The 14,615-nt window shown below is 47.3% G+C and overlaps 1 protein-coding gene across 1 annotated transcript in view; it reads right to left on the bottom strand.

Annotated features, from left to right (window-relative positions):
• LOC311227812 (uncharacterized protein) overlaps window positions 1-6,286 on the bottom strand; it is a 46,000-nt gene extending 39,714 nt beyond the window's left edge. Inside the window, exon 1 of the mRNA XM_084313648.1 lies at window positions 6,181-6,286. Within this exon, the coding sequence (XP_084169774.1) occupies window positions 6,181-6,218 (38 nt within the window). The 5' untranslated portion in view covers window positions 6,219-6,286. The remainder of the gene's footprint in view (window positions 1-6,180) is intronic.
• Between the last annotated feature and the right edge of the window lie 8,329 nt (window positions 6,287-14,615).

Below are 14,615 nucleotides of genomic sequence, written 5' to 3'. Positions count from 1 at the left end.
GCAGATGCGCCATGTGTAGCCTGCCTATATGTGATCAATACAAACATGAACTTGAATTCCATCATGTCTGTGTGCGGGTCACTGCGGGAACTCACAAGGCTGTTGTCACAATGTAAATAAGAACGTGCACTGAAAAGTTACAGTATGTAGTTGGTTGATTATTTGTATGACAGTCAGTAAACCCTTGCAAAAAGTATCCGTTTTATTTAATGAATTGAAAACATTCAGCATCGCCTTCCTCCCGGCATCCAGCAATAACATGTATCAGGCAAATGCGCATCGCAACATTGACTGAGTGGAATCCCTTTCTATTCACATAACTGCATTTGTGATGGAGCTTTGACAGCTACAGTAAGTAACAGTCTATTGCTCGATCCATCTCCAATATCACGATGGACCGTGCCGCGGTGGCAAAGACCCGAGGGTGGAGAGGATCTTGAATTAATTCCATCATCATATATATATGTTGTGTGTCTGTCCACTATGTTTGTTACTTTGTTATTCCCCCCCCCCTATCTATGTAAAGCGACCTTGGGTCAATTGAAAGGCGCTATATAAAATGAAGCCATTATTATTATTGTTATTATTATTATTATCATCACGTCTGTGCGGGAGCTCACAAATAGACTGTTAGTCTCAGTGAAGTTTCAACGGAGGTCATCTATTCTAACCAACAAATTGAAGTAGAAAGCATTTCGTGACCAATCTTATTTGGAAACATGACGCACAAAATAATTTGCTTTTTATTTGAAACAATATCTAATCGCGTTTGGAGGTTGGTGTTTTGAGTCTGCCCCCCCGTGCCAAACAAGCAGGCCAACCTCTTGTTCGCGTGTGAGCCCGTTATAATTACACTACTGTCGCTATTTTACAATGAACTATAATGAATTACGGGTCATACAGAAGTTGAACACTAATGCACGGAAGCTTATTTCCGCCTTGAAACGAATGCAGGACTGAGGAGTGCTTATGCGTAGTAACGATATTCTACCACTGGGCGCCAGGTACGCCTGGTCTGACCTGTGCGTAGATGTAAGCACGGAGTCAAGTTCAAATCGAAATTGATGAATCCCACTCTTTGCTTAGAAATGATCGTACGCACAGGGTAAGCACAGATCTGTGCGTAGAACACGTTGATGAATGAGGGCCCAGGATACTAATGCTTGGGGATCAAACCATGTTGTCAATGGTCTTAATGTGTACGCCTTAAAATAGTGGAAAAAATCTGGAAATGCCATGCCACCGTCTGCTTTATTTCTCTGTGCGGTGGATCTTTTTTTATACGTGGTGGTTTGTTATTCCAAATAAATTTGTATGTGGAGGAGTGTAATTTTTTCCAGTAACCCTCTGGAGGGGGTAACGGTAGCATTGAGCTGAAGAAGTTGATTCTAGGTAGTACGTCCATCTTAACTATTGATATCCGTGCCTGTACTGAGTTTTTAAGTTTTGCCCACCTATCAAGGTCATCTTTGATTTTGTTTTGGATTTTTGTGTAATTGTGCTTCACCGTTTGTTTTATGGTGGGGAATATTTCCACTCCCAAACATCTAAAGTGTTTTACCATAGGTATCTCTCCTGGGAGGGTTATATCTTTTTTTGCAGGGGCGTTAAGTGGAAGGAAAGCTTCGGCCAATTTATCTTGAATCCCGATAAATCTCCAAAGTTCTCAATCAACTTGAGCAGATGAGGCAGTGTGGTGTTGGGGTTTTGCATGAACAGTATTACGTCGTCCGCATATAAACTAATTTTATGTTGTGTGCCCTTGATTACGATTGGTTCTATGGATTGGGATTGTCTTATATATTGTGCTAAAGGTTCTAATGATAGATCGAATAGTCCGGGACTAAGAGGGCAACCCTGTCTAGCTGAGCGTGATACCGGAAAGATTCCGGAGGTGATTATACCTGTTGTAATCATGGCCGATGGGTCTTTGTATACTACTTTAATCATATCAATGAAACCTTTACCTAACCCCATCTTCTCTAATACTGCCCATAGATACGACCATTCCAGCCTGTCAAAAGCTTTCATTGCATCCAGGGACAGCATCGCCTTAGGTATGGTGTCGTCCTTGTCGGCATCTAGTACGTGCAGTAATCGTCTTATGTTATCAGTGATCAGGCGGCCTCTTATGAAGCCAGTTTGGTCCGGATGAACTAAAGACGTCATATGCTTTTGTAATCTGATGGCTAATACCTTAGAGTACAGTTTGATATCGGTTCCGAGGAGGCTTAAGGGTCTGTAACTACCGCACTCGGTGGGGTCTTTGTCTTTTTTGAGAAGGACGGTTATGAGTGCAATATTGTCGTTCTTATGGAAGTTCCCCTCCTTGACTGAGTATAAGATCATATTTAGTAATAAGGGTCCAATTATGTCCCAACAAGAGAGGTACATTTCTGGTGGCATACCGTCTCTTCCAGGAGCCTTACCACTTTGCATTTCGGATATGGCCTTCTTGAGTTCCTCTAGTGTGATCGGTGTTTCTAACTGTTTAGCGTCATCCTCTGAAAGTTTAGGGAGAATAATTTGATTAAGATATGTGTCCATTTTGTTTTGATTGAAGGTCGTTTCTGATTTATATAAGTTGGAGTAGAATTCTTTGAATGTCACGTTTATTTTTTCAGGGTCTGTTTCAAGTACTTGTTGTGCTCTAATGGTAGTTATATCTGCAAATTTTGCATTAATTCTTAATCGCATGGCTAATAGGTGACTAGGTTTAGAACCTTGGGAGTACTGCTGTTGTCTTGTGCTACGTATTTTTGTATTTCCGATTGTTGTCTGTATATGGCATTGCTCTTTTTTTAGTTGTTGTATTGTAAAGAATTAAATAACGTTGAGTAAAGCGTTTCCAGTTCAGCCAGTTTTGTGCATCGATTCTTGCGCATTTGAGGAAAAGCTATCAGTGAAATCCTTGATCGTTCCCTTTACCGACATCCATATTATTCTGGGGTCTTGCACCGAGTTTGCATTCTCCCGTAGGAATACTGTAAGAGCTTCTTTGAGTGGTGTAATGAATTCCTTGTTATTAAGCAGCATCGAGTTAAATCGCCATCTTGGGGCTCGGGAAGATAGTATACCAAATGTTCCTTTTAGGAGTAAATAACAGTGATCTGATAATGCATTGGGTATCGTTTCCACTTCATAGTTATCAAATAGTCGCGGGGATGCAAAGACATAATCTATTCTGGATAATGTGTTATGTCTCGCAGATCGACAAGAGTACGTTCGGGTCGTGGGGTTAAGTGATCGCCATAAGTCATTTACACCTGTAATCTTCGACCAATCCTTTAATGCATTAGATGAATTATTTTGTTCGCTGGAAAAGGAGAGGTAAGATTTGTCCATCCTTGGATTCCAAATGGCATTCAAATCCGCACCTATTATAAATGAGTAATCGGGAAGGTCTAACATTGCTTTGGTTAGTGTAGTGAAGAAACCCACTTCGTACAAATTTGGGGCGTATACCGCTACCAACGCTATTTTCCTGTTCTTGTGTACAATCTTAGCTATAGTTATCCGACCATCTACATCAGACCATACTCCCTTTATATTATGTGAATATTATGGATTTACCCCAACAACCGCCGCCACAGGCTTTACGAGTGAAGGCGATAACTCAAATAGCTTGATTTTGGTGACCCCATGACCTTTCCTCTTGTGCCACCATTAGGCCAAACTGTCAATTTTAGAATTAGTTTATCTCCTGATCCGTTTTTATACAGTCATGAAACTAGTATCCAGAAATACCTCTCCTCATGCACAACAACTTGTAGACTTCTGGAAAACGCATGGTTAACAGGAAATTATTTGTTACTTGTGAATTCACTGTCTGATTTCTACCAAACTTGACAAATATGTTTGCCTTACAAGAAGTCAAGTCAAGTCAAGAGATTTATTTGTCACGGCATACAAGTATACAATGAAATGCGGGTGGTCTGTGAAGTTCTGAATCATCTTGTGTTATGCTGGTGCTATTCTCATACAACTCTAATTAATTTACTCCTCAAAAACTCAGATTAGGGGTATGGTCAAAAGGTGGATTGAGATTTCAGGCCGTTCTGGGATATACCCACAGTCACCAACAGCACATATCTCGTTAGTAGTAGTATGTTCTCCCCTAAAAGTGTCTGCAGCTCAAGAAGTCCTAGAGCTACCACATTCAGATCTGAATGGTGTGTTCCTATGATTTAGGACTGGACTGGGCTGTATATTGAATATGAAGGTATATACCATCATGGATCCATGTTAAGGTGAATTTTTACAATACCGTTGTCCACAATATATATATATATATATATATATATATATATATATATATATATATATATATATATATATATACATAAAACCAGGGGTGCAGTCGTAATTTCAGAACTGCCTGTACGCTTTTTAAATGACGCCACATGCACGCGCGCAGATGATTCTTATGCATAAATAGTAGGAAACATGTTTGTATAGGAAATTACTAGTTTGTTTAGTTTTTGTAAATATTGCCTTGAAATAAAGAAGCTGAAAAGGGTAGCAGGATGTATATATAAAGAAATTATATTGTCAACAGATATGGTTGAAAAACAAACAATGTTTTAAATGTAATTGTATTTATTGTAGTTACAATTTCTTTAATTGAATTAACTTAAACTAGAAAAGTAAATACAAACTAAATTAACAATGTAACTTACACATGTTTCCTTCTGAAGCACAACTGATTGATTGATTGATTGATTGATTGAAAAGTTTATTAACAGATTGCAGAATGGGTACAGTACAGTACAGCTCAATACATACAATTGTTAAGGGGATGCAGACCAGAGAAAGACTTTCGTCTTGTTTACATCAGGGTCCCCCATTTTCAATTCATCATAACATATATGACATACATGACATACAGATAGACAGTACTGCTACATCTATACATTTATGACATATCAGATTTGCAAATACAGTACCGTTTGTGATACAAAAGTGTCCAGAAAAGGAGTGTATATACATTTGGCATAGAAACTGTACATTGGAGGAGGTTGGTTGGGTGGGGTGGGGTTGGGTGAGGGCTGTACATTGGAGGTGGGGGGGGGGGGGGGGGGGGTTGGGAAGGGGACACACACACATTTTACACTGTACATTGGAATATTGACAAAGCCTTACTTGGTCATTTACTGTACAACTAGGTTAGGACATTTGTAGGGGCCAGTTTCGAATTGCAGTCTCACGTAGGTGTTTTTTGAGAGTGTTTTTGAAAGTGGGTAGTGATTCACATACCTTTACAGCTTTAGGTAGGGCGTTCCACATTGATGTGGCATAATTGCGAAACGTGTTTAGTCCCTTGTTTGAGCCGAATCTGGGTTTTACATGATTTGTGGAGCTCCCTCTGGTGTTGTGATCGTGGTATTCACTGACCTTTGGGAAGTATTTTGACATGTACATGGGTACCTTGGTCGCGTAGTGTATCTTGTAGACCAGGCCCATTGCAAGTTGCTGAACTTAATGCCTCATCCTTCCGGGACCATTTGTCACGTGAGAGCTCCACAGATCAAGCAAATCCCCACAGGGCTTGTATTTTGGTTTTGCACTTCTCGTTCTTTGTTATGCTATTGGTATCCTATTATTATGCAAAGTCTAGATAAGTGCGGTACTTGGCGCAAGTTGTGAATGCATTTTTGTGTGCGCCGTACTTCTGCTCAGAAAACTGCTGGGACGGGTGGTACCGCGTGGGACCACCACTGCATCACTGCTAAAACACAAGTATACCAGAACATTGATTGATTGAAAACTTTATTAACAGATTGCAGAATGGGTACAGTACGGCTCAATACATACAATTGTTAAGGGGATGCAGACCAGAGAAAGACTTTCGTCTTGTTTACATCAGGGTCCCCCATTTTCAATTCATTGATTGATTGATTGAAAAGTTTATTAACAGATTGCAGAATGGGTACAGTACAGTACATCTCAATACATACAATTGTTAAGGGGATGCAGACCAGAGAAAGACTTTCGTCTTGTTTCCACCAGGGTCCCCCATTTTCAATTCATCATAACATATATGACATACATGACATACAGTCATCATAACATGACTAGTACTCATACACAAAGCAAATACCTGTTACAATATTTATTTAGTTAAATGGTTAATTATACTATATTTCAAATAGTGTCTAGTACTCTCAACAGAACGCTTACCTGTCCTGGCTGTCCATAAGAAAAATAGCCAGCTCCATGTCAGTCTTGAAACCCTTCTCCTCCCGTAACTTCCTCCATCTGGGGAAAGCCACTCCGCGTCTTTCGTCTTTCGTCTTTCGTCTTTCTTCTTCTTCTTCTTCTTCTTCTTCTTCTTCTTCTTCTTCTTCTTCTTCTTCTTCTTCTTCTTCTTCTTCTTCTTCTTCTTCTTCTTCTTCTTCTTCTTCTTCTTCTTCTTCTTCTTCTTCTTCTTCTTCTTCTTCTTCTTCTTCTTCTTCTTCTTCTTCTTCTTCTTCTTCTTCTTCTTCTTCTTCTTTGTCTGATTTATTGAGTAGGGTCGAGCTGCAGCCTCGGAGCCTCGGTCCAGATTGGAACTTCCGCCCTGCCACAGGATTATTACTCCTGTGACAGGGCAATGCGCTGATTGGCGGAAAGTACGGAAGTATCTCGAAGTACGTCTGACGTATCTCGAATTACGTCTGACGTTTCTCTACGTTAGCGAACGTTAAACGTTGTATTCATAAAATAATATAAATTCAGCAGCATGGGGAGGGCCGGGGGGAGGGGAGGTACAGGTAGTAGAAGACATAGAGGTACAGGTCACATAATTATAGTACAGTGGAGAAGTAAAAATAGAATAAAAAGGCAGTGTAAACAATATACAATAATTATTAACTCTAATAATAACACGCCTCGCGGGCTCATTATAATACGAGAGCCGTGGGTCTGCATTGTATAGAGCGGATCCCCCGGCCGTATTCAAGCGCTGGAGCGCTTTGCGATGGATCAAACTGTATTAATATAGTAGTAATAATAGTAGTTGGCTAGTTGCGCGCTTCTGGCCACCTCCCGCAGTGCGCGCATACACACATACTGTCTGTAGCTATACAGTACGTGCAAAATTAGTTGTCAAGAGCGAATTGCACAGGTTGCCTCATCTCATCTGGCTCTGCAAATAGATCTAGAGTCTGAATATCATATATAGCCTGCTGATGATCTCTCTCGAGTCAAATCCATTCTGAGAACGGAATGCAGTGCCCGCGACGAGGGTCTTGATTGATTGATTGATTGATTGATTGATTGATTGATTGATTGATTGATTGATTGTTCAGTGACGCTGGTGACTCCGCCTTAAGCTATCTAGTGTTCTATAGATATCTATGCGTACACGGACCCAGGCTGAACACTGAGAGGGGAGCATGTCTATGTTCCCCGGGTCCTATGTTCAAGTTTTCAAGTTCAAGTTTCTTTAATAGTTGTCATACAGAAGTACAGAATACTTTCATACAAAATGCTTCTTACTGTTACGCTCCAGAGACTGTGCTAGACAAGATAGTATCAAATAACATAGTATAGCATGTAATTTAGAAGAAGAAAATGAGGTCACAGTGTTCGGTATAGACATATGTACAATGTTCTGAGTTACCATATAATATACAATACTATGCAGTGTACTAATGTACAGTACTATATAGTGCAAAGCAGAAATGGGATGAGGTACACTTTAGGTACAATTTACAGTAAGGTGTACGAGTTGTAGTGCAATCCTTCATCAATAAATATAAAGTGTGGGGAGTGGGTGCTACAGTGTGTTTGTTTAAAGTGGGTGTTGTTATGTTGGAAGAATCAGACAACACGTAGTTTCAGCATGTCGGTGTTTACTCAACTCAAGACACCTGCATTCTAACGTACACCAGAACATCAACGTCAACGTCACGTATGGCCATATGCCGTAACGTGAAACTCAACAGAATAACACGACACTGTCGCAATAGTTAGAACACTAGTTAAAGTGCTGGCACTCGCTAGAGTACCAGACGTAACATTTCCCCCCCCTTCACTCAACCTAGGAGTGATACTCAGTCTCAAAGTCATTCAGGTGTGCAGGCCTGTTGCGCGCTCGGAGTGGGCGGGGCCCGGGCACTGCAACAGCCAACGGCGGAGGTCCCGCAGCCTCAGGCTGAGCCGCGGGTGCTGGGGCTGCAACATCATCAAATTGTCTGTCCTGCAGAGCTATAGCCGCGGGTGCTGGGGCTGCAACGTCATTGAATCGTCTGTCCTGCAGAGCTACAGCCGCGGGCACACCCTGTCCCGGGGCAGCGGGAGCCTGCACCCTGCGCAGTCGGCCAGCATGCCAACGCGTCCCATCAGCCAGCCTGAATGAGGCCGGGCCAAGCTGCTGTCTGACCTGGACCGGGTCAGACCAGAATGACCGGAGCTTGTTGTCCCGGTGGGGTTGCCGAATCCTGACCCAGTCTGAGACGGCGATGGTAGGTGGTCTCGCATGTCGGGTCCTGTCGAAACGGTCCTTCATCCGGCGCTGGCGTGCGTTGACTGTGGCTTGAAGCGGGTGGGCTGGAGCCTGAGCCGGAGTAGGGCGCAGCCTGTCCAGGGGCAGCTGAAACTCGCGCCCTAGCATGAGGGAGGCTGGGGAGATGCCTGTGGTGGCGTGTTGAGTGGCCCTGTAGTGCAGGAGCGTCTGTTGGAGACCGTTGATGAATGTGCACCCTTGTGCCAGGTGGGCCCTGATGCCATTCTTCAGGGATTGGTTCAGCCGTTCCACCCCCCCGTTCGCAGCCGGGTTGTAGAACGACATGCGGATATGACGTATCCCCTTACCCCCCAGGTAGGAGGCCAGTTCGTGGGAGATCATTTGGGGCCCATTGTCTGTCGTGATCCTCTTGGGCAGGCCCCAGCGTGTGAACAGGGACTCGAGAATCTCAATCAGCACCCCGGCTGTGACCGAGCCCACGGGCGCCACCTCAGGCCACTTGGAGTGGAGGTCGTAGATCACAACGAGGAAACGCTGGTGATGCGGTACCCCGTGCAGTTCACCACAGACGTCGAGCTGCAGGTGCTCCCAGGGTTGGGACGGCCAGTCCAATGGCTGCATGGGTGGGGGCGGGGCTGGGGCCCTGGTCTTCCCGCTCAGAAGACAGGCAGTACAGTCCTTGACCAGGGTCTCGATTTCCCTGTCGATGCCTGGCCACCACACCAAGTCACGACACCGCTGTTTGAGCCTGACTATGCCCAAGTGGCCCTCGTGCGCCATAGCAAGGACACGCGCCCGAAGGACACTCGGGACCACAGTACAGAGCCCACGAGCGACGCAGGAGTCGTTCCAGCATGACAACTCGTCCCGGAGTCTGCTATAGGGAAGCAGCTCGTCAGGTGTCCTCGCCGGCCAACCCTGCCTGATGTAGGTTGAGAGCGCAGAGAGGACAGGGTCAGCAGACGAGGCGTCCTGGAGCTCCTGCAGCGACACTGTCTCTTGGAGGGGAGTGTGGAGGAGCTGGACCAGGTCATGCTCAGCCTGATCCCGATCGGGAGTCGAGGGCGGGGCCGTGGGGGAACTGGGGATGGCGCGTGACAGTAGGTCAGCTACTACGTTGTCCCGGCCCGGCGTGAATTGCAAACCGAAGTTGTACTGCTGCAGGCGGTCAGCCCAGCGGTGGAGGCGGAGCGGTTTGTGGCCAGTGCCTGACGTGGCGAGGAGGGTAGTGAGAGCCTGGTGGTCCGTCCTAAGCGTGAATGAGCGGCCGTAGAGGTACATATGCCAGCGCTCACATGCCCAGATGCAGGCCAGGGCCTCTCGCTCCCCCACTGAGTACCTCTGTTCTGTGGGGCTAAGGGCCCGTGAAGCGAAAGCGACCGGCCTCTCCACACCCCCGTGCAGCTGTGACAGTACCGCGCCCACGGCTGCGGCGGAGGCATCACACGTGACGAGGGTGGTGCTGTCTAGGTCGAAAAACGCCAGGACTGGTGATGAGGTGAGCTGGGACTTGAGGAGGCGCACAGCCTTCGAGCAGGCAGGCGTCCAGAGCCAGGGCTCGTCCTGCTTCAACAGCTTCCGCAGCGGTGCAGTTGTGTCGGAGTAGTGTGGCAGGAAGCGGAGGTAGTACGCCGTCATGCCCAGGAAAGAGGCCACCTGGGCCGCTGAGGTGGGCTCTGGGACACTGTGTATGGCCTCTGTGTTTGACTGGAGCGGGTACATGCCGTCAGCCGAGAGGCGGAACCCAACAAAGTCAATGGTCGTGGTGGCAAAGACACACTTCTCGCCGTTGAGTGTGAGGTGGTGCTTCGCCATCGCACTTAAGACACTGTGGAGGCTCGCGTCGTGACTCTCGGCGTTGGCCCCGTGCACCACGATGTCATCGAGGTAGATGGCCACCCCGGGGATCCCGGCGAAGACGGAGGCCATGATCTTTTGGAAGCAGCTGGGGGCGGAGCTTAAGCCAAAAGCCATGCGTTTGTAACGGAAGACCCCCCTGTGGGTGATGAACGCGGTGAGGTTGCGGCTCTCTGGGTGTAGTGGCACCTGGAGGTACCCCTGACGAAGGTCCAGCTTAGAGAACACCTTGGACCCGTGGAACTGGGCGGTGAGCTCCTCTGTGGTTGGCAGGGGGTATTTATCAGGGACGATGGCCTTGTTTACCGCTCTCATGTCCACGCAGAGTCGCAGGTCCCCTGTCTTCTTCTTTGCTACCACCAAGTTGGAGATCCAGGGTGACGCGTTCACCTGTTCGATGATGTCGTTGTCCAGCATCTTCTGTAACTCGGTGGCGATGCCCCCACGGAGAGCCCGGGGGGACCGGCGAAGGGGCTGGATGACCGGAGTCACTTTTTGGTCTAGCAGGGGCTGGTGAGCGAAACCCTGGAGGCAGCCCACGCCGTTGAACAGTGCCGGCCACTGTTGCTGCCAGGAGACAGCGGTGACGGTGTGGATCTCTGAGCCTGTGGTGTCCAGCAGAGAGAAACCGAGGCCACTGAAGAGGTCGAGGCCGAGGAGGTTGGTCCCTCGGCGTGCGATGTTGAAATTGAAGGCAGGCAGTGTCCTTTCTCCGTACCTCACCGGCAGCTGGAGGGAGCCAACGATGTCAATCTTGGAGTCGGCGTAGCCTCGCAGGGTGGTGGTGGGCGGGCCCAGTGGTTTGTGGGAGAAGAATTGAGAGTATGTCGCCCAATTCAATAGAGACACTGTGGCTCCAGTGTCGAGGAGGAGGGGCAGTGTGATGTCACCAACCACCAATGAACATGTTTTGAATGGCACTCGTCCTGAGCTGACATTATGGATGATAGTGGTCGGTGGCTTGGAAGCGCTAGCTGGGGCTGACCTGCAGACCTTTTGGAAGTGGTTTAGCCTCCCGCAGTTGGAGCAGGCTTTGCCACGGGCAGGGCAGGTCTGGGCTCTGGAGTTGTGTGAAAGGGAGCCACAATTCCCGCACGGCTGGCGTGAGCGGTCACGTGACTGGGAGGCTAGCAGTATATTGTCCCCGCCGTCGTCTGCACTCACATTGAGGAGGGACACCCTTGAGCTGAGCGTGCTCGCAGCCTCTACTGGCATGTGTGTGTTGGGGCGGGGGGAGGTAGACAAACTAGCTGCACAGTTCATAGCAGATTCCACCTGCACTGCTAGTCTAATAGCTACTGCTAATGTCAGCTCGTCATTTTCCAACAGTAGTCTTTCCCTGATTTTATCACTGTCAGTGTTCAATATGAGTTGGTCTCTCACCATTTCATCCTGTAATGCCCCGAATTTGCATGAGCTAGCCAAGCCCTGTAGGTCCGCGACGTACTGTGTTATTGACTCGCCAGTACGTTGATGTCTCCGTCGGAACACAACTCGACGGAGGAGTGCAGTCTGTGGAGTGGCGAAATGTCCCTTTAGGAGCGCCACCACCGACGTATATGTGTCACTGTCTAATGTGCCGAGCGTTTCACACACACGCTGTCCCTCCACGCCTAAACAGTGCTGTAGTAATGCACGTTTTCTCACCGCGGACAAGTCCAAACCGGTAGCCAGGATATACGTCTCGAACGAGGAAATCCAACGCGCCCACGGGACGGGCGGCTCACCGGGCAGCGGTAGGAAGGGTGGAGGGGGTGGGATAGATAATTCAGCCATCTCTCGTCGCCAATGTTATGTTGGAAGAATCAGACAACACGTAGTTTCAGCATGTCGGTGTTTACTCAACTCAAGACACCTGCATTCTAACGTACACCAGAACATCAACGTCAACGTCACGTATGGCCATATGCCGTAACGTGAAACTCAACAGAATAACACGACACTGTCGCAATAGTTAGAACACTAGTTAAAGTGCTGGCACTCGCTAGAGTACCAGACGTAACAGGTGTGTGCTATAAAGTGTGTGGAGTGGGTGCTACAGTGTGTCTGTTTAAAGTGAGTGTGTGCGTGTGGATGTGTGTGCTATGTGCGTTTGGTGGTTGTTGTTGTGTAGTGTTCATTGTTCGTTTAGCAGTCTGATGGCCTGGGGATAGAAGCTTCTTCTGAGTCTTTCTGTGCTCGCCTTGAGACTCCGGTATCGCTTGCCTGACTGCAGCAGTTCAAAGAGGCAGTTGTTCGGGTGACTGGAGACTTTAATGATTCTCTTAGCCTTGCCCTTGCAACGCTTGTTGTAAATGTTCTGGAGGGTGGGGAGCCCCCCTCCAATTGTGCGTTCGGCTGAACGTGTCACTCTTTGTAGTCTGCTTCGGTCTTGTGCAGTGCTATTCCCAAACCAGGAGGTGATGTTGCCAGTCAAGATGCTCTCTATTGTACATGAGTAGAAGTTCTTAAGGATCTTCTGACTGACTTGGAACTTCCTTAGGCGCCTGAGGAAGTAGAGGCGTTGTCGTGCCTTCTTCACAACACTGTCAATGTGTGTGGTCCATGTCAAGTCCTCGGATATGTAGGCTCCGAGGTACTTAAAGCTGTTGACTCTCTCAACCGGTGCCCCGTCGATGCTGAGGGGGCTGTAGTCCTTGACCCCCGACCTCCTGAAGTCCACAATCATCTCCTTTGTTTTGCTGACGTTCAGGGAGAGGCTGTTATCCTGGCACCATCCCGCCAGGACCTTGACCTCTTCCAGGTAGGCCCTCTCGTCGTTGGCAGAGATCAGGCCCACCACCACTGTGTCGTCAGCAAATTTGATGATTGTATTGCTACTCCGCTGAGCCACACAGTCGTGTGTGTACAGGGAGTAGAGGAGGGGACTCAGAACACAGCCCTGGGGGGCCCCTATGTTGAGGGTGATGGATGAGGAGGTGCAGTTGCCTGCTCTCACCACCTGGGGTCTGCCAGTCAGGAAGTCCAAGACCCACTGGCAGAGGTCATAGTTCAAGCCCAGGTCCCTGAGCTTGGCTATGAGTATGGAGGGGACTATGGTATTGAATGCCGAGCTGTAGTCGATGAATAGCATTCTCACATAGTTCCCCTGCCTCTTGTCCAGGTGTGATGCTGCTGTGTGCAGCACATGGGCTATGGCGTCCTCCGTGGACCTGTTGGGGCGGTATGCAAATTGCAGGGGGTCCATGTTGATGGGGAGGGAGGAGCAGATGTAGCCCTTTACTAGCTTCTCAAAGCACTTCATGGCTATGGAGGTGAGAGCTACAGGGCGGTAGTCGTTGAGGCAAGCAGGCTTGGATTTTTTGGGTACAGGGATAATAGTGGACTTCTTCAGGCAGGTGGGGATGACAGCCTGTTCTAAGGACAGGTTAAATATGTCAGTGAATACCGGGGCTAGTTGGTCGGCACAGACTTTTAGGACGCGGCCGGGGATGCCGTCCGGACCTGCTGCCTTCCTGATATTCACTTTTTTAAAGGGGCTATGCGTTATAAATGTCATTTTTCAGTCTCTAGCATTGTATTATAGTAATAGGAGTTCGTATCAATGTGTTTTTGGGCCTAAATACTATATTGACGAATTCCTCAGCTACAGCCCATCCCCTATTTGCCTCTAGTAAATCAGGTCATGTTGATTTGACGAGCTGGGCAACGTCACAGGGCGCTGTTTATAGCGCAAGGTGATGTGATTGGCTGTGTGGTTTTACCTAATGCCCGCCTCCATTCTTGGTACCTGGAGCCGATACAACCTGGAAACAGAAATTGCCGTCACTCGCCTCAATTTCACGATGAGCAGCAAACCCCGCAGATGTAATGTTCCTGGTTGTAGAGCTACCGAGAAGTCTTTGCACAGTTTCCCCGTTGATGCCGAACTTCGCCAACAATGGAACAAGTTCCTTTTTGGTGACCCTCCAAGTTCCGTTGCAACGTCTAATACTCGGGTTTGTACTGCACATTTCTCCGCCGACGACGTCACCAATCAAGGTATTTTTGATGCTGGAGTGGTCTCCATGTTGGTGCTAACCAAAAGAGCTGTGCCTTCAATACGCGACCCGACACAAGAAATAGTAAGTAGATATGTCGTGTGAGATATGTTATCATAAATACCATCTAACGTTATAGTAACTGCTGCTCTTTATAAAGTAACGTTATAGAAAACTATTGAAGCAAGCTAGTCATAACTTCTAAATAAAAGAACACAACTAGTGAGAGGTAAACAAGGTAACGTTATATTTAGTGGCTTGTATTATATTGTAATTGATTTACGATTTGGTAACTCTTAGGCCACCACAAGTTCCAGCGGCAATGTACG

This window comes from Notolepis coatsorum (assembly GCF_963971535.1).
Source record: "Notolepis coatsorum genome assembly, chromosome: 4".
Lineage (NCBI taxonomy): Eukaryota > Metazoa > Chordata > Actinopteri > Aulopiformes > Paralepididae > Notolepis > Notolepis coatsorum.
This window is presented reverse-complemented; position numbering and strand designations above follow the sequence as displayed.